General features: G+C 45.8%; 1 protein-coding gene across 23 annotated transcripts in view; it reads left to right on the top strand.

Moving 5' to 3' along the window:
- The window catches only part of Kalrn (kalirin RhoGEF kinase), a 603889-nt gene that overhangs the window by 262854 nt on the left and 322788 nt on the right, over positions 1-18247 (top strand). For all 23 annotated transcript variants that reach the window (XM_029544638.1, XM_029544643.1, XM_029544642.1 and 20 more), the window contains exons 9-10: positions 2623-2853; positions 15612-15734. In XM_029544638.1, coding sequence (XP_029400498.1) covers positions 2623-2853; positions 15612-15734 — 354 coding nt within the window. The remainder of the gene's footprint in view (positions 1-2622; positions 2854-15611; positions 15735-18247) is intronic.

Raw genomic sequence — 18247 nt, 5'->3', positions numbered from 1 at the left:
TCTCCTCCAGGCCTCCCTTGTCCCCTTTCTCTCTTGTCCCTTCATATGTACCCAGACACCTCCTCACCTGTGTGAGGAGTGGACCTCCTTCTAAGGTGTGAAGAAGTAATGCCGGCCCTTCTAAGCTTACCTTCCTGTCGGTAAAAGAATGTGTAACGCCAGCACTTACACCCCTAGAAAAAAGCAGCTCACTGAACAATTCTCGTTTTCTTCCTGGAAGAGCCAGGGGAAGTCCCATGTGTGCAGGAGTAGGAAGCTGCCATTTGTGCAAAAGACAAACTGAAAGGCCGTTCCATTGAAAAACAGAACCGAAGGCAGGAGATGCTGAAGGGTGAGAACAGGAATTTTGTGGGACACTTCCTCCCAGGTGAAAGGAAATTGCCGCGTGTGCACATGTGTGCAAATGCACAATCATGAATGTTTGCTGACCAGCATGGATTCCAAGGAGCATAGGCTGAGGGGGAAAGATGGCAGGGTTCGGGATCTAGATGAAGAGAGGAGTTGATCACAGCTACAGCTGGCTCGAAGTTCACCACAGTGGCTCCCCAGACTGTCTGCATCTCATCCCTCTCAGGTGGCTGTTAAAGATGCAGGATGGAATAAAAATGTCCAAAATTAGGGATTATCACATACATTTTAATAGCCGTAGCTCCAGGTGAGTTTGCATGGTCAAGGGAAAGGCTTTGAATCTTGGGCTCTCGCGCTTGTTGGCTATGTGGCCCCAATCAAGTAACTTTAGTATGCTGAGCTTCGGGTCCTTCCGTGAAGTGAAGCTCATGAGTATTGTCCAGGGATGTAAGACTAGCATGTACCATGTACCTGGCCGGGGTCTGACAGCGATGCAGACTAAATATGGAGAGTCTTGTCAGTATAAGAAGCACACAGGGTACTTTTGAGCTACATCAAACCCCAGCAGCTCTGATCCAGATGGCCCCCAGGCTTTGTGTTATGACAGGGCTGTGCCTCTACTCATGGCTCGCAGATCTCTAAATTTACTCCTTGTAAAGTACAAAAGTAGAGAGCAGATGAGGTTCATGCCTATACACTATTCACTCGTATCCATGAGGTACAGTGGATATGGGCATGCAGACAGACAGACTGCTTCTCACACCTTCTCATGGCTCTGAGAGGTTCCTCTCAGCCTCTACAGATATGGAGACAGAGAAACAGAGATGGGTCTTACGTTGATTTGAATTTCTAGGACTTGGCCATGGTCTTCAGCACCTACCTCTGAGCATAGCATTGAGATACAGTATTTGTTCAGAGTCCCCCATGGAGAACTGTCCTAGCTTCAGTAGTAGATTATCACTGCTCACATCTTTGGAGGGGGGTCACCTCTGAAATATCTATGAGCTGCCTTCCCTCACCACTGCACTGCGAAGGTGGAGATAGATGTTGGGACCCATGGGTGGGGATTCTTTTTTCTCTTGCTTTAGCCTAATTCTACCACATCACTTCTTTTAACCCCCCCCAACAAATTGTTGACTCCTCCCATAAGATGAATGTAGCTGCTTCTCTGTCTGGAGGCTGCAAGGCTGGGAAGGGCTCTAGTAAGAGAAAGGGGCCATCTCAACGCCAGCTTCAACTCGGATTCTGACCCAGTTAATCTGGACTTGTACAATGTGTGAGGTTTCCAGTATCCTCTGTGTCAAGAGGCACAGGCACACATTCAATGGGAACCCTGCCAGGCACTGCAGTGCCACCTCTCATAACGAGCAGTGCTTCTATAACTGTGGCAGGGTCCTGGGGACCAGAATGACAGGGATGCAACCCACCACTGCCACCAGCACTGAGGTTAAGTTGGAGAATCCAGGAACACAAATGGTTTGTCCACAATCCAAAGGTCCCTATCACACTCTGCATAGTCTAGAAGGATATATTTCAAGAAAAACAAGGGGATTGTATAGAGGGAGAAGAAAGGGTTAAAAAGAACCAGTAATGATCAAATAAATAAAGTAAAAAGAAATCAAGAAGTAAGGTAACAGGAGAGGTGGTAGAGATGAAGATAAAGTGGTAGGCAGGGCATGCGCTTGGCCCTGTGCACTCCACGTGGTAACTCATTCAGTACACACTGCCACTCTGGGAAGTGTGTACCCTTATCACTCCCCCTTTACAGACAAGGGCACTGAGGACCAGTGCCCTTGTTCATATGTCTAGAAGCTTGGGGACAAGCAGAGAAAGCTGAGGAAGAGAAAGCAAGAGAGATTTAGAGTGGCAATACACGTCTTTCTTTCTGACATGAAGTTCCGCCAGCCGATGTAGTCAGAGTCATTCAAAATGACCCTCAGGAAGCATCTACTGTGTGGCAGGTGCTGCCGTGGGCACTGGGGGAAGGACTAAGAACAAGGTAGACTCCCTGCCCATGTGCAGTCAGCTATACTCAGAGATGGGAAAGAGGAGCTCACACACAGATGCCTCGTGGTCCTGTAGCTCCTCTCTCTCTCTCCACCCCTGATGCTCCATTCTCCTCTGGGCTGTAGACAGTGTCTGGCACACTCCTTGCCTGTGATGAGCCTGTGAGGACTGAGGGTATCAGGTCTCTTCGGGAACCCTCTCAGACCCTGCCTGCTTCGTCCCCGCTTGCTCAGGGCCCTTGACCTGACAATCCCTCCCTTCCTGCAGGTCAGCCAGGATGGCAAAGCACTACTGGATGTCCTGCAGCGTCCCCTGAGTCCTGGGAACTCTGAGTCCCTCACAGCCACAGCCAACTACTCTAAGGCGGTCCACCAGGTGCTGGATGTGGTACACGAGGTGCTGCACCATCAGCGACGGCTCGAGAGCATCTGGCAGCACCGCAAGGTGCGGCTTCACCAGCGGCTGCAGCTGTGTGTCTTCCAGCAGGATGTGCAGCAGGTAACAGACTCTGTGCCCCATGTCCCGTCCTCCATCTCAGGGTGCTGACAGCTTGACCCTCTGACCTGGTTATCAGGCCCAAGCAGGTCTGCATTGGTAAAGGGAACACTACCACTGAGCCCTTGGCTGCTCCTCCACCCATTTCGGGAAAGGAGAACAGGACAAACAACGGGCCTTGTTAATGGTGTGTATCTTGCTAAGCAGTTCTAAATAGCGTCAAATAGGAGGTCAACCTCGGTAGCAACTCCTTGTAGTCAGGTAACACGTGTCCTCTTTATGAAGGCATGGAGATACTTCATAACTCTGGTGTTGTAGGGTCTTCTGAGCACTTCTGGAGAGAGATTCTACAGAAAGTGAACTCATGTCTTGATTGAGGATGAGGTGTGCTGACAGAGTAGGGGTAGGGTGGGTATTGGCATATTTTTTGGCTTTTTTATTGGGTCCTTATATCTACCTCCCTTATTCCACCCTTATCCCTTCTACACCCCCCCCCACAAAACAGTAGGTAGGAAAGAAGGAAGGTTAGAGGAAAAGCCGGTATAGACCTCTTTAGACTACTTCCTGCTGATTAGGGGCATCAGATCACTTGGAGCAAGTTCAGTCTCCGTCTCTAGGGTCCAGCAATCCAGCCATAGCAAGTGCAGCAGCATCAGGGGAGCAGCAGCTACCACAGGCCCTCTCGGGGGCAGTTAGATCTCTCCCCATAGTCTGCAGCTGGCAAAAATCACACCCCCTCCCCTAGAGCACAAGACAGTCATAGTTAGCGGCTGTGGACAAACTCAGCCCCATATCCATCACCTGAGACTAAAACAAAAACACACTCACATGATATAACTGGGTTTTTTAAGAAACCCAAATTCTCACTCACTACAGGTGGGGCAGCATATTGGGGCTTTTAGATTATTGATTAACAAAGATGGTCCTTTGAAACCAGATTTAAAGCAAGGGCGGTCAATCACTGTACAGCCCATGGTCAGAGGTCACATTTGGCTTTGTCTGTCTTTTCTGTTATTGTGCTAGTCCCTACTCATTCACCACTTTAGGTAATAATGAGATGATTGTTTCTGACTGTAAAAATATAGCCATGCCACCAGCGCCCATCCAGAGGAAATTGCCCATTCTTTCTTCCTTGTGTTTTCTGTCTCTCTGTCTCTGGGGACCCTGGGATCTTTGCCCAGAAGTTCATACACTGGGTAGGAAAGCTGAGTAGAATCTGGACCCAAGATCAAGGCCAAGGTCTTCTCCCTCTGACTTTCCTGGGGAGGCAGAGTCAGACAGTTGGATGAAAACACCTGTTGTCAGGCTCCCATAGCCATGGCTACTGAGAAATTTCAGTGTCTGACCCAGGAAGTACCAGTTCACTTTCCTTCCATTCTCCTGTGCTGTTGGGTGAGTATACTCTAGAAACATCGAGATAGCATGAGAGAGTGAGAGCCTGGGCACATGTCTTCACAGCTCCTGTTGACAAGAGTCTTTACTAGGTGCCTAAGGTAGGCAGGCCAGATAGGGACCATCCTTACCATTATTACACACCCTGGGAGCCAGGGGAGTTGGCATGAGTAGAGGCCTTCAGGCTTGCTCTTCCTTCTTGAGCTCCCCTAACTCCTTTGTGGCACCCCTTCCTGACTGACATGATGGAGTCATCAGAAAGATGCCTTAGTCCCCAGGGGTGCGCATGGCTGATGTGCCAATCAGCTCTGAGACCTGCGGCTGGCAGGAAAGGAAAAGCAGATGAGTTAGCTGCCTGCTCAGGCCATCTGGAGCTGTCTGGATGAATTCATCACCCTGAGCTTGGAGATCAGGGGAGCTGTCTGGTCTGCAACTGAGAGAGATGAATGAAGTGCCAGCCCCACAGGGACAAAGATGGGTATGGCCACATCCATAAACTCTCTGTGACTGGCCAAGATGACATTGGCCACCAGTATAAGTGGGATAGTGTGCTGGGCTCCTCCTCTGCCTCCTGCTGTGACACAGGTGGGCCTCTGTAGGCTGTAGAACACTCTGGGGATGGAAGCGTGTCCTACATGGACTCTCTCAGATCTATAGTCATCTGACTTTCTTGTGGCCATGTGGCATTTCTAGTAAAAGGGAGAAAAATGTAATAACAATGCCTATGTGGCTATTCTACAACATATTAAAAATAGGCGTCTCAGTTTATCATATTGTTAGCACTGTGGAAAAGCAGACAGAAGATTGGGAGGTGAGTGTGGATGTTTCACGATGACTGAACTCTCGGAATGGTCAGCTCCACTGTTCAACTGTTCGCTCACCATCACACTTGTTTCATTAGCTCACTCCTTCTCTGCACGTGTAGATGTGCACAAGTGGGAGAAACCCGAAGTAAGGCTGAGCGACCCAGCTGCTGAGTCTTGGTTGCCTGTCTGACATCCAGTCCGTCATTTCTGCCTTGGGGTTTTCTCACAGGTATGAGGGTCGGCGTGATGAATGTAGTCTTCGGCCTCTTATGGTCCTAGCCTTGCATGAGCCTGTCCTCATTTGGGGAGTGCAAACTACACAAGTTATTTCCCTGCTCCAGCCCAATGTGGAAGTTTGTGCCTGTAATCCTAGCATATATGATGAAGAATTTAAGGCCATCTTAAGCTGCATATTGAGTCCAAGGCCAGCTTGAGCTATGTGGGGCTTGATCTCAAAAAAAACCAAAAAAACAAAAAAACCAGAATCTTGATAACATACTCACCATTGAATCTGGTCATCATTTTAAAACTGTGTGTCTCATTCATTCCAGTCTATTCAAGAACAGAAATCAGGATTTATTTCTTTCTGAATTGTTTACAGCTTTTAGCTGTGTCTACATTAGCTGGGGTTCCCTTTATGTTTGATGAATTGACCAGGAATTATCAGAAGACCCCCTCTACTTGCTTTTGTCAAGTGACTACTTAGCCCTCCCTCACATATGCAGTAGGTGTTTTATGGATGAGTAGCTGGAACCAGCCAACAGGACTGTAATAGAATAGCTTCAAGTTCTTGGTGTTTATGGCCCAGGCTGAGGGCATGGGGACATAATCTCAATGCTTAGGAATGCCAAGATGCTCACTGGTTCTTCAATGAGTTCAGGTCTCTCCCATGGGCCCAGAACGGAACTAAATACTGGTGAGATGCCAGGTTAGTTAATTAGAAAGATACAACATCTTTCTAACAGCATGGGAGGCTCATGTGCAACCATCATCGGCTTGGGCAAAGCAGAATGACAGACACCAGGGCACTGGCTCAGTAGTCAGCAAATCCCGCTGCTCAACATGCCTGTTCTCTGTGACCAGAACATGGACAAATCGCTGCATCCCATGATGCTTCTGGTTGGTTTTTGTTTGTTTTTTTTTTCCACTTCTAAATCCCACTTCTTAAACAATCGCACCTTCCTTATGACACAGAATCAAACACAGTAGCTGCCTATCACATGACCTCATTCTCTCTCCATGGTCCTCGGGTGCCCCCTGGTGCTTGTGCTGTTGGGGACTCCTCAACATCCTCTGTGTAGGTTGGCTGATAAAGGACTCCATTACATTCAGTGACTAAATCTCAAAGCTCAGCACAGCCAGCAATCAACATAGATAGCCAGTACCCCCAGAGCTCCCAGGGACTAAACCACCAACCAAAGAGTACACATGGTGGGACTCATGGCTCCAGCTACATATGCAGCAGAGGATGGCCTAGTCGGTCATCAATGGGGGGAGAGGCCCTTTTTCCTATGAAGGCTGTATCCCCAGTGTGGGGGGATGCCAGGGTCAGGAAGCAGGAGTGGGTGGGTTGGTGAGAAGGGGGAGGGGGAAGGGAGGAGGAGAAGGAGGAGGAGGAAGAGTGTTTTTTAGAGGGGAAACCAGGAAAGGGGATAACATTTGAGATGTAAATAAAGAAAATATCCAATAAAAAAATTAAAAAACAAAATAAAACCATAGCCAGTCAAACTAACTATACAGTTGAGGGAATTGAGTCCCACCAATGTCAAGAGACTTGGTCATAGCTACACAGCTAGGTTATGGTAATGCCAGGAGCAGAAAGTAGGCAGTCTAGTCCACATTCCAGTTGTCCTAGAAAAAGGCCCAGGAGAGACACAGAAGATAGAAAATAAAACAGGGGAGGCAGAAAGATACCAGTTATACAGGGGAAGACAGACCACATAGCCCAGGCAGAGACACAGATTCATGGGCAGTGAGAAAGAAAGAGGAAGCAGACTTAAAGATGAAAGCCATTAGGGCAGGCGTAGCTGCAGAGGGGGGAAACAATGTGCAAAATGCAGACAGAAGGAAGAGCAGAGTCTCCTAATGGGATGATGGAGAGCGGGCCAAGCTCCACCTGTCTGCTGTCTTGCCCCATTGCTATTTCTGGAGTTAGATCTTGCCCTGGTAGGAATATTTGCCCTTTTAGGCTTGAAATCATTGCGAAGCAGAGATGTGCAAGCCAAAGATGTCCGTGGGAGAGATTCCATTTAAACACTTGCTTCTAGAAGTTCCCTTCCCTTGGTCCCCACAGGTGTGTCCTCAGCTTGCTTTCTCCCTGCTGGGTTATAGGAATGCTGGAAATTTGGCTGATAGATAAAACTGGAATTTGGATTCATTAACTGAAGAAAGAGAAGGTTGCCTCCTATTCAGTCAGTGTGGAGAGTTTTTTCCCTCAGCTTAGCATAGAACAGCATTGAGCAACAGCCATAAAAGAAGTCCCCTTCAGCATCAGGCATAAAAGCAGTCCCTGCCAACATCAGCCAGTGTCCACCTTATGCCTTTTATGGTCCTGTAACTCCTCTGGCTTCCTGTGTATGCAAAAGCCCACATAGACCTCATATGGTTGGGAAGAACTGGGAGTAACTACTAACTAGACATCCACTCTTTTCGAGAAGTAAATTGCTTGTGTGTTTTCTTAGTCAGAGGAACTGTTTTCAGAGTAACCCAGCAGGTCAACTTGTTCTGCCTCCCTTTCTTCTTGGCCTGTTTTTTGTTTTGTTTTGTTTTGTTTAATGACCCTACAGTGGGTTTTTTGGACTGTCTACTTATGCTGGAAGTTTGAAGCCCCTGCTCCTGAGAAGACATATGCGCCTTAGGACTTTCTGGTTCTAGGCAGAAAACAAAAGAATGATGAACTGGTGGAGTCCAGCGTAGAGCTCCCTCTGGTGGTGGGGTGAGAGCTGCACTGGTTCTTGGTGCATAGGCGGAGAGCTTGGAGCCGAGTTCTTAGGAAGGTCAGAGTGCAGAGAGCTAAGCCATATACAGGCAGAGCAGAGAGAGGAAGTCTGGCTGTGTGCCCACTGCAGGCTGAAGACGGGTGTGTTCACGGGGAACTGGCACTTTTGAGGCTCCCAGGCCTCCCCTTTAAAAGAACATCTTGTTTTTAAACAGTCTACTCCTGTAAGCTAACAGGGGAGTGGCATCAAGATTTGGATTGCACGGTGGCAATGTTCTGAACTGATGAAAAGTACTATTAAAACCAGACTTCCTGAGCTGCACAGCAATCTTCCTGCATTAATTTTCCTGGTGCCTCATGTGGAAAATTATAGATTTTACTCTGTTTATTTTGTTTGCCAAAAAAAAATGCCTGAAAGAGAATTGTGAGTATTTTTTAATTACAGATAATCAGTCATTCATTAACTGCAGTGACTATAGCTCCCTAATCAGACTAAGTGAGTTTAGCCACTGAATAATCCAATTGGCAATATTATGTAGTAAAAGGTGTGCATTGTGGGTTGCCTTGAAAATGATCAGCAGCAACAACAACAACAAAAGGTGACCAAAATATGATGAGTCTGGAAACTAACTTTTCCTACACAGAGAAAGATTAACGTCTAAGAGTGAAAAGCTCACACACCTTGTGTACACAATCAGATCTTAGAATATGCATATGAAGAGTTGTCATATTAGATTAGAAATGGACCAATCTTATGATAAGAACATTGGGAAGAAGGTCAGACATCAAAGAAAAGATTAGTTCCAACTCTTGAGACTAAATTATCTATAAAAGGTACAGAGCTCAGGAGTCACCGTCCATATGAGGAGATATGATTGGACATCTAATCCCTTCACTTGCCTTTTCCTATTTAATCTCCCAACACCATGAGGAAAGTGGCAGTTTGGTGTCCATCTTTCTGAGAAGGAAATTGAGGCATAGACAGGTTAAGGCAACTCACTTCTAATCCAACACCTGATGGCAGACAATCATCAAACCCAGGTCTACCTGACATTGGAACTCATGCTATTAGCCTGCACTGCAGCACCGTGGGGGGGGGGGTGAGAATAAGGCACACCCTGGCCATAGGGGGTTTTCATTTAGTGTGGAACATCACTGATCAAAAGAACCCTGGGAGAGATTTTTCCTGTGTTGGGTTCCTACTGGTAGCCTAAGACTGATCCTCAAACTTAACTGTGCCACAAGAATAGTCACACGCACTCCCTGCCACCTTTCCTTGTGCCCCATCATTTAAGAATTCCTCTCTACACCTCCTTACACATAATACAAGTTACCCTAGAACACCCACTCCCAGTTCCCACTTTTCACAGCCTGTGATGTTAACTCAGTCTTGCTGGGTTCTGTCCTTTGTAGCATATTTGAATAAAACCCACTTGCCTGTGGCAGTAATTAGCACTTGAAATTTCTCACTTAAATTTTTAATGGTGATAATCCACTCATTCAGACATTTTCGAGTATAAAACACATGATTCTTTAGGCAGAATGAAATCCCAGCCAGAGTACCAGGAGGCTTAGCTGAGTGTGCTGAGGGAAGGAGGGAAGGAGGGAAGGAGGGCAGAGTAGCTCTCTGACTGGAGGGAAGATAGCGACACACACACACACACACACCTGTCTTTGTGTTTCCACCTTATTGGGCATGCTCCATCCTTCTCCCCTAGGAAGCGGGAGGCAGTGGGTGCCGCTTCTTCCTGGGATTTCCATGCTCCTCTTGTACCTTCTTCCTCTGGATCCCATTTCCATCCTACACCCACCCTGCCCTCTACACCCTCTTTCTGTGTGCCTTGCTTCTTGTTCCCACCACAACCATCTCCCATGGTGTTGCTGTTTGTGCGTGCCTGCATGTGTGTTTGAGTGTGTGTATGTGCATGCACATGTGTATATGTTTTTGAGTGAGTGTAGGTGCATGCATGTGAGGGCATGAGGTTTTGTGGGTGCGTGTGTGTGTGTATGCATGTATGTGTTTGAGTGTATGTGTGTGTATGTGAGTATGTGAGTGTATGTGTGTATGAGTGTGTATGTATGTGAGTGTATGTGAGTGTGTGTGTGTGTGTGTGTGTGTGTGTGTGTGTGTGTTTGTGTGTGTATAAGTGAAAACTCCATCCTGGCTGAAGAGTGATTCTCCAAAGATGATGACCTTGCAAGGCAGGCCCAGCACTTCCCTGGTCTATTCGGGAAGCCTGTCAGAGTGTGGGGGGATGATGAGAGGAGAAAGTTCCTTCACAGGAGGCCACTGACCCCTTTAGACTACTTTGATGAGCAGTTTACAATATCTTTAATGCCTTCAATTTATTTTTAGTTATGTTTATAAGTAGTGAATCTTTGGGCCTTAACACACTGATTCTAGAGCCCTGGGCACCAGGCTAAACGACTCGTGTTGTTACTAACGGAAGAATTCTGAGCAGAGATGAAACAAAATCAGAGTGACTGCAGATCTTCTGAACTTGGAAGTAACTTAAGTAGGCTGGGGTCGAATAGGGACACACGTGCAAGGGATCATAGTAACGGAGTGTGGCAAGCTTGAACAAGGGTGACCGGGCCCTGAGGGTCTGAGTCCATTCCTATAAAAATACTTCACAGTACTGTCCATTTCTTTAATAGAAACCAAGGAGGTATCAGGTGTACCGTTTGGGAGACAGTTTCATAATTTTTAATTCAGAATCTGGGAGTGAGTCGTGCCTATACTTAAAAGAATCCCAGATGGTTTTGAAGTTCAGAGCCTCTGGCAACAGTTTCAAGCACACCAGGATGAGGAGAGCCTTTCAGCGAGGTGCCCAGTGCTAACTTCAGTCCCGCCTGGGGGAAGCGGTGTGGGCTGGCCGAGCTGTCAAGGCTCTCTCTGAGTGAGGATGACCGAGGCTTGAGGCCTTTAGGCTCTCAGACGCTTTCCACGAGGCATGGATCTGTCACGAGGAAGAACTGCAATTCTGAGGGGGAAGACAGAGACTGTGGACCTGATAACGAGCATTAACTCTGCCCATCCAGAAAAATTGATGGCCTCTCCCGCCATAGCAAGATGTTTATCTTCACCATGCTCATTCCAAAGAGGGAACAAAACACCGAAATGAGTTCCTGGCACTTGAGCACTTGAAGTGACACCTGCCTGCTCTCTAGTCACAACCTGATCAATACCGTGGTTCTGGCCCGTCCCCTCTGGAAACAGTGCTCAGTGTACTGTGGGGATGGGCAGGAGTGATGATTTGGTGGACTCTGCCAGGTGCTCTTGTACCTCGTGTGTACTTCTTAAGTAGTCTTTGTTGTCTGACAACAAAGCATGTCGCAAAAGCCTCAGAGCGAGGGCTTTCCCTGCTGGTGCACAGGCACTTCAGAAGGAGGGCTTTCAGAATTGATGGGGTAGGGAGCAAGGGCACTGGCACATACAGTTGGAAGGAAGGAACTCTTTGGTATTCTAGAAGCTTCGGGTACCCTGCTTGTTTTACCATGGACCAGTTTAGTATAAGAAATTAAAAATCCTATTTTAATAAGGTGATTTATCAAAGAAACCCAGATAAGGGAATCACTGGGTTAGAATTCTGAGACCGTATCTGACTGCAAAAGTCCCCATGTCCTTTCATGTTTTTTTTTAACCTCTTCTCATACAGGAAGTGCTAAAAACATGTTTCTTTTAATTCACTTGATCATTTATTTAGCATTTGAGAACACAACAATGAACTAAAAAAGCCCTCGGCCACATGGCGTTCATACTGTGGGCGGAAATAAAACAGGGATCGAATCAAACAAACATGTGCGTACTGCAGAGCCACGGGAAGGACTGTGGGAGTACAGAGCTGAATAGAAATGCCACAGGAGTGGGTTTAAGAAGAGGGTCTGGGTGTGTAGGAAAGGACCACTAAGTCCTTGATACCAAGATTACCATCTATTGCTCAGTTGCGTTCCAGGTCACCGTTCAGTGATGCTCAATAATTTCCTTCAAAGGGGTGCTCCCTCTTCCTCGGCTACTGGAAAGGACAGCCTCCTGCCTTGAAGAACATTTCCTCTTGATTGTATGTTAGATGGTATAAACACAATTGGACAGAAAGAAAGGGGTGATTAAGAAACTATGCATAATTGGCCCCCAAATCTGGTTCAGGATGTGAGCATCTCTTAAGAAAAAGCTGTTCTGGGCAACCGCTTATTTTTGGTTGAAATGTCAGGGCAGGGGAATGGAGCAGGAGTTTTCCAAGTTGTTATTAGATTGTCTCGTTGTTGAAGTCCAGGCTACTCTAGTGACTGAACAAAATTAGGCTTGTCCAGAATAGGGTTGCTCAACAGAGAGACAGAAGCCTTAGCTACAGAGAATTGGCAACCTATGGCCATAAATATCCATCACCCATTCCCTAAGCAGGGGGTACAGGCAAAGGCACTGTGTGGTGGAGAAAGAGGAGGATCAGGTTCAACGTGAAAACCCCATGTTTCTTTCATCCTCATAGGAACTACCTGCCCAGTGGGATAGTGACAGGTATAGGAAACACACAGAGGCAACTTCAAATGCAGACTGTGAATAGTAGGAATGTGGAGGCGGTAACATCTGACCCCATAAGTCTGTGCTGGAGGAATCCGTTTGAGTTCAGTTCAGTTGGACACAAGCTAAGCAACCACTCAGTGTTGCATGCTGGTCTGTGCTGTGCCCTGAAATTATGAGGCAGTTACAGTCCCGTGGAAGAGACAGGTCTGTGGGCCATAATTGTGGAGGGTTTTTTTTCCTGTGTGTATTTTAAAATTTTTGTTCATACAGAGTAATGGGTTGTATGGTGGTATTTTCATACCTATGTGGCCTTATACTTTGTTCCAATTAGTAATTGTGGTTCAAACAGAAACAAAGAATGGGGTGTGGTAGTACATGTCTATAATTCCAGGACTTGGGAGATGGAGCAGAAAGATCCACAATTCAAGGACAACTTTAACTACATCTTGAACTTGAGGACAGCCTGGCGATGTAAGACATTGTCTCAAAATCAAACTCAAAGTCATAAACAGTCGGGAGCCACCTTCCCCCAGATAGGTTATCAAAAGATTGACAGTGATTTTTAAGTGTAGCTTAACATGTGTCTAGGAGGGAGCCTAGGGAGGGAGAAGTGAGAGGACCACGTAGACAGGGCATCCATTCATGCAGAGAGATTCTATGATATCTGAATCTCTGCTGGCCTGTCTCTATCCCTTGCTTTTGTCCAATCACTGCTTCTCCCTCCTGCTCACCGCCAGGCTGTGCCTTTGGTGGCTTGGCCTTACTGCTTTTTCCTCTGTCACTGCCACATTCAACCACCAAAACCTGGCAGTTGGTTTACCAAATCTAAGCTAGCATCAGTCTTGTGAGAATCTCTAAGCTGTTCTCAGTTTCCCTGCATCTCTCCTCTTGCTTCCCCCTAGTTGAGGTTCTGTAATCAGAACAGTAGCTGTTCCACAGGGATCTGATGATGTCTCTCCTTTTGCAACCTTTCAGTGGATGAATATCAGAATAGTTTCTAGAACCTTCCACTCAGCTCACCAGAACTCACTACAGTTTTGTTCAGATTTCTCTGGACTTATTTCCTATTCTTCCTGCTTGAGCTATGCTTCCATCTTTTAAAAGTTGAGTCTTATAACAATAAGGTAAGTCCTATTGTTTCTTGGATCAAGTAAATTCTCACTTCTTCAGAGACCTTTCCCAACTCCATCTAGACAGCATTTGGCATGTGGTGATTTTCACCTCTGCAACTGATGAAGAGTTGTGTGATTTAGTGACTGACGTTTGTTAGCCCATAGACTGAATGTCCAGAGTCAGGACTACTTGTGACTGTAGCCTCATTTCTACTGGATAGCTCTAGTACCTGCTTCTAGGGTGCAGTAAAAATAGTCAATAATCATAAGAGCATATGATTATTCATGTTCTGTTCTCTGCCTGCTTTGTTTTGTTTTTTGAGATAGGATTTCTCCATGTAGCCCTGGCTGTCCTAGAACTTGATTTGTAGACCAGGTTGGCTTTGAACTCACAGAGATCTATCTGCCCACCTCTGCCTCCTGAGTACTAGGATTAAAGGAGTGCACCACCATGCCGGTTTGTTCAAGGACTCTTTAGATAAAAACAAAAAGGCTGTATCTCCAATGCCATAAATGTTTAAATACCAACTCAAAATAACTATCATCGTGTATTTTAAATATAATCTGACAGATGAGAAAGACTTAATATGGGGATACATACAAGGGATGCTTTGATGCCTATTCGTACTCCATTGGGATCCAGGGTTAGCCAGGGAGCCAATTCCTCTTCATTCATTGATATTCAAATTCTGGGGCCAGACTCACTTAAACCAGCTCACCAGAAAGGCAGTGGTATCCAGAATTCCAGAGCCGCATGTGAAATTTCAGCGCGTGGTGTAACTGTGAGTACTGCTAGTGTCTACTGAGAAGCACATCACCCTGCTGTATGTACAGATATGCCCACAGAGCTAAGTTACACCGGAGGCCATGGATCTGAATCGAGAGTCTGTGGTCTGCACACACGCTCTTGTGGCATATGCACACAGAGACACAGATGCTAATACTTTGCAAACTGCAAGCATTAAGTCATCTCAGTGGCTAAAGAAGTAACTCCTCAGAGACCGAGAGATATGCTGCCTCCCTTTTCCTTGGACACATTCGTATTTGTGAGGCTGGTTGTGAGATGTAAACGGTGCTTTTTGAAACTTTGGTTCCTTGTCTATTTCAAAGTGTCTATGCACCTTCCCAAGTATCCCTTAGGAAAAGTGTTTATTTCTTACTTTAACACCTCACTCCTCCCTCGACAGCCAGAGCCACTGCTGCTCTGAGCTTCAACACTGAGGAAAATGTCTTCGCGCTAAGTCTCTAGATTTTTAAGCCTGTGAGAATATGGAGTCTCTACCACATTCAGCAAGATAAATACTCTTGGCCCTAGGATGCAGAGACCTTGACTGATTCGCTTGCTGGTTGGTTGGAGAGAGGTGGCAAGAAGGCACAGGGCCCTATTATCCTCCTGGTTGCGTATGTTGAGTACCCAGCCCAGGTGCAAGACTGAAGGGAACCTCCAGAGTGCGCTATATGCCACAAGAGTGTGTGTGTAGACCCTGTGACTGGTACAACTGCTGTGACATTTTATGGTAGAGTGAGGGGCGAGTGGCCTAGTCCTACCTCACTGCTGACTCCTGCCTGATTTCCTACCAATGTAGCTGACTTTCCTTGATGGGGTAGAAGCCAGGAGGATATTTGCCTGTGTAACCTCAGTTGCTCATTTAGAAAAATGGACTGGTATGTGGGAAACCCTGACTTCAATCCTTCCTCAGCACCAACGTAATAACAGCAAGTACTAATAAATAAAATAATGGCATGACTAAGGCTCTGAAAAAACAAAGTAAAGGGAAGCTGTTCTAGAGCTCAAAATGAGTTGGGTTGAGTTAAGGGTAGAACTATCCCATTGCCAATGACTTGTGTTCATGGTGGATTAAGCATTTCTATCTGAACTACTGATGTCATGGGCATGGGGGTAGTGAGTAGGATCCAAGCAGTTGTACATGGTGCCACATGACTTCCCTCCTCCTGAGAAGTCATTGTTTCTGCCTTCCTTCTCTGGCCAGGTGCTGGACTGGATTGAAAACCATGGCGAGGCCTTTCTCAGCAAACACACTGGGGTTGGCAAGTCCTTGCATCGAGCACGTGCACTACAGAAGAGGCATGATGACTTTGAAGAAGTGGCTCAGGTAAGATACTTTGTGTGTGTGTGTGTGTGTGTGTAGTCAAGTAAGGCTTTGATGTTGGGTGCAAACATATTGGGTTGATAGTTAATATCTGGTGGTCTGTCTTTCTGGCCTAATATAAAAAGGCCTTGTCTTCCCTTGGATACACTGTGTAGAGAGCGTGTATACAGCCTAGCTCAAGGTCTTAGAAAATGTTCCTACCACTATGAGCTAAAAACTGTCTTGTCCACAAGGTGGTGCTGGCAGGAGGTTAATGTCGTTAGACCCATCATCAGCCCAAGGTTCCTGCTTTTCACTGTCATCGCTGATAAGTAGGAGCTAAAAACTACCCCAGCCCTACTTGCTAAGCTGTGCACCACCCAAGACCTGAAGGAAGAGATGGTGCCTGATTGTCAGCCATGTACCTACAGGGCAGATATGCCTGGAGAATGTTCTTAGAGTTACTTCCATCTTTAATTTAAAATATATTCAATATTTAGCTGAGCACACACATTAAAAAGGAGCACTGTTTTCTAATTTGGGCAACAATATAGTTTGAATTGCTTGTTATTAATCTCTGTTATATTTGTCTATTGGGATATTTTCCAAGTAGATCCTGAAAACCTTCATCTTCAAGATGAAGTATTGCTGCACAGCTGTTTTGGTTTGATCGTTTGTTTGTTCATTTGTTTGTTCGTTTGTTTGTTTATTTTTAGGTATGATCAGTTGCAATGGAAAATAAAACTCTTAAGAATAGGGTTAGGAAGGATGTACAAATGGGCTGTAGGAGTCTGTGTGTTAAAGTGGTGAGGATAACAAGGCTATGTCTTGTCACATCAAAGCTTTATCCAGAGCTGGCTGTGATTCCACCCGCACGCAGGCAGCCTTCAATGTAGATGCTGCCTGAGCATTGTGCAGAGCCTGAGTCTTAGAAGGCAAGCAGTGCCCTGTAGATTCAAAACGAGGACCCACCAAGAACCAGATGAGGACAGAGGAACTAAGGAGCATCACTGTGTCTCTAGGAGACCTTCCAAATTGGGGGGATGGGGACGGAAATGACTGTGGTCATACAAGAGACAGAAAGCCCTGTTCAAACTTACCTGAACTCAGGCAATGTGAGTGGTGGGAAAAACCACACGTGACAACCTAGGCATGGTGATAGGGATATAAAACCATGCACCACTGTGGAAAACTATGCCAATTCCTCGAAAAATTTCAAGTATACTTCCATCAAGATACTCCCAAGAGAAGTGAAATAAGGGTAGCTGTATTTCATATTTCCCCAAAGCATTATTCCCAATAGCCCAAAGGTGGGAGCAGCACACATATCACATTCATCAGAGGATGGACAAATGAGCAAATGTGATATATACATACAATAAATTATCATTCAACTTTAAAGGGGAGGAAATGCTAGTACATGATAGAGTGTTGATGAACCTTGAAGTCTTACACTAAGGAAAGTAGACCAATCACAATAGGACACATATCAATGGTTCCACTCTTACCTAGAGAGCCTGATGTAGCCAAGTTCATAGAGACAGAAGAGAAAGGTGGTTGTCAGGGAGTAGGAAAGAGGGACATTACTGTGTCACAAAGTTTTGAGTTTGCAGGGTGAGTTCCTATGTTATGTAGTTATGACGGTTGCATAGAACTTACACTTACAATTGGGAAAATGGTTTTATGTTGTATTATTTTATCATGTTTTTAAATGTAATACTTTGGTTCTTTGAGAATTTTGTCCATACGGTGTATTTTGGTCATATTCACCCCGACTTCTCCCAGATCCACTCTCTACCCTCTACTGACTCTCGACTTTATGTCTTTTGTTAAAATAAATAAATAAATAAATAAAATTTAGTGGGTCTAAGGAACTGCACATGTATACATGGGTATAGGGACATCTGCAGGAACATGCTCTACCTACCAGGCCACACCTTTAAGGAAAACCTGACTCCCTTCTACAGAAGCCATGAGCTGCAAGAGATGAGGGCTCCTGAGCCACTCTCACTGTTGTTTAACACATTTTTTTCAAATCTTCCTAGCCATATGAATATGCTCTGCAGGACAAACTGCACTTGATCAACATCGTGTGGACACGGGTTCTGTAAGGGCTCTGATAAACAAGATACTAAATATCTTGTATGTATATATCAAAATGTGTGTGTGTGTGTGTGTGTGTGTGTGTATGTGTGTATCTTATTGTACGTATATATCACATTTGCTCGTTTGTCCATCCTCTGATGAATGTGATATGTGTGCTGCTCCCACTTTTGGGCTATTGGGAATAACGCTTTGGGGAAATATGAGATACAGATACCCTTATTTCACTCCTCTTGGAAGTATCTTGTCCTCATTTGGTTCTTGGTGGTTCCTCTTTTTGAATCTACAGGGCACTGCTTGCCTTATAAGATAAGGGCTCAGGCTCTGCAAAATGCTCAGGGCAGCATCTACATTGAAGGTTGTAAACAAGATACCAAATATCTAAAATATCTTGGTTACCAGATGTTCTTGGTATCTCATTAGTCTATTAGGAC

This window comes from Mus pahari, chromosome 12, assembly GCF_900095145.1.
Source record: "Mus pahari chromosome 12, PAHARI_EIJ_v1.1, whole genome shotgun sequence".
Lineage (NCBI taxonomy): Eukaryota > Metazoa > Chordata > Mammalia > Rodentia > Muridae > Mus > Mus pahari.
The sequence above is the reverse complement of the archived record's forward strand: the minus strand, read 5'-3'. Positions and strand labels throughout refer to the sequence as shown.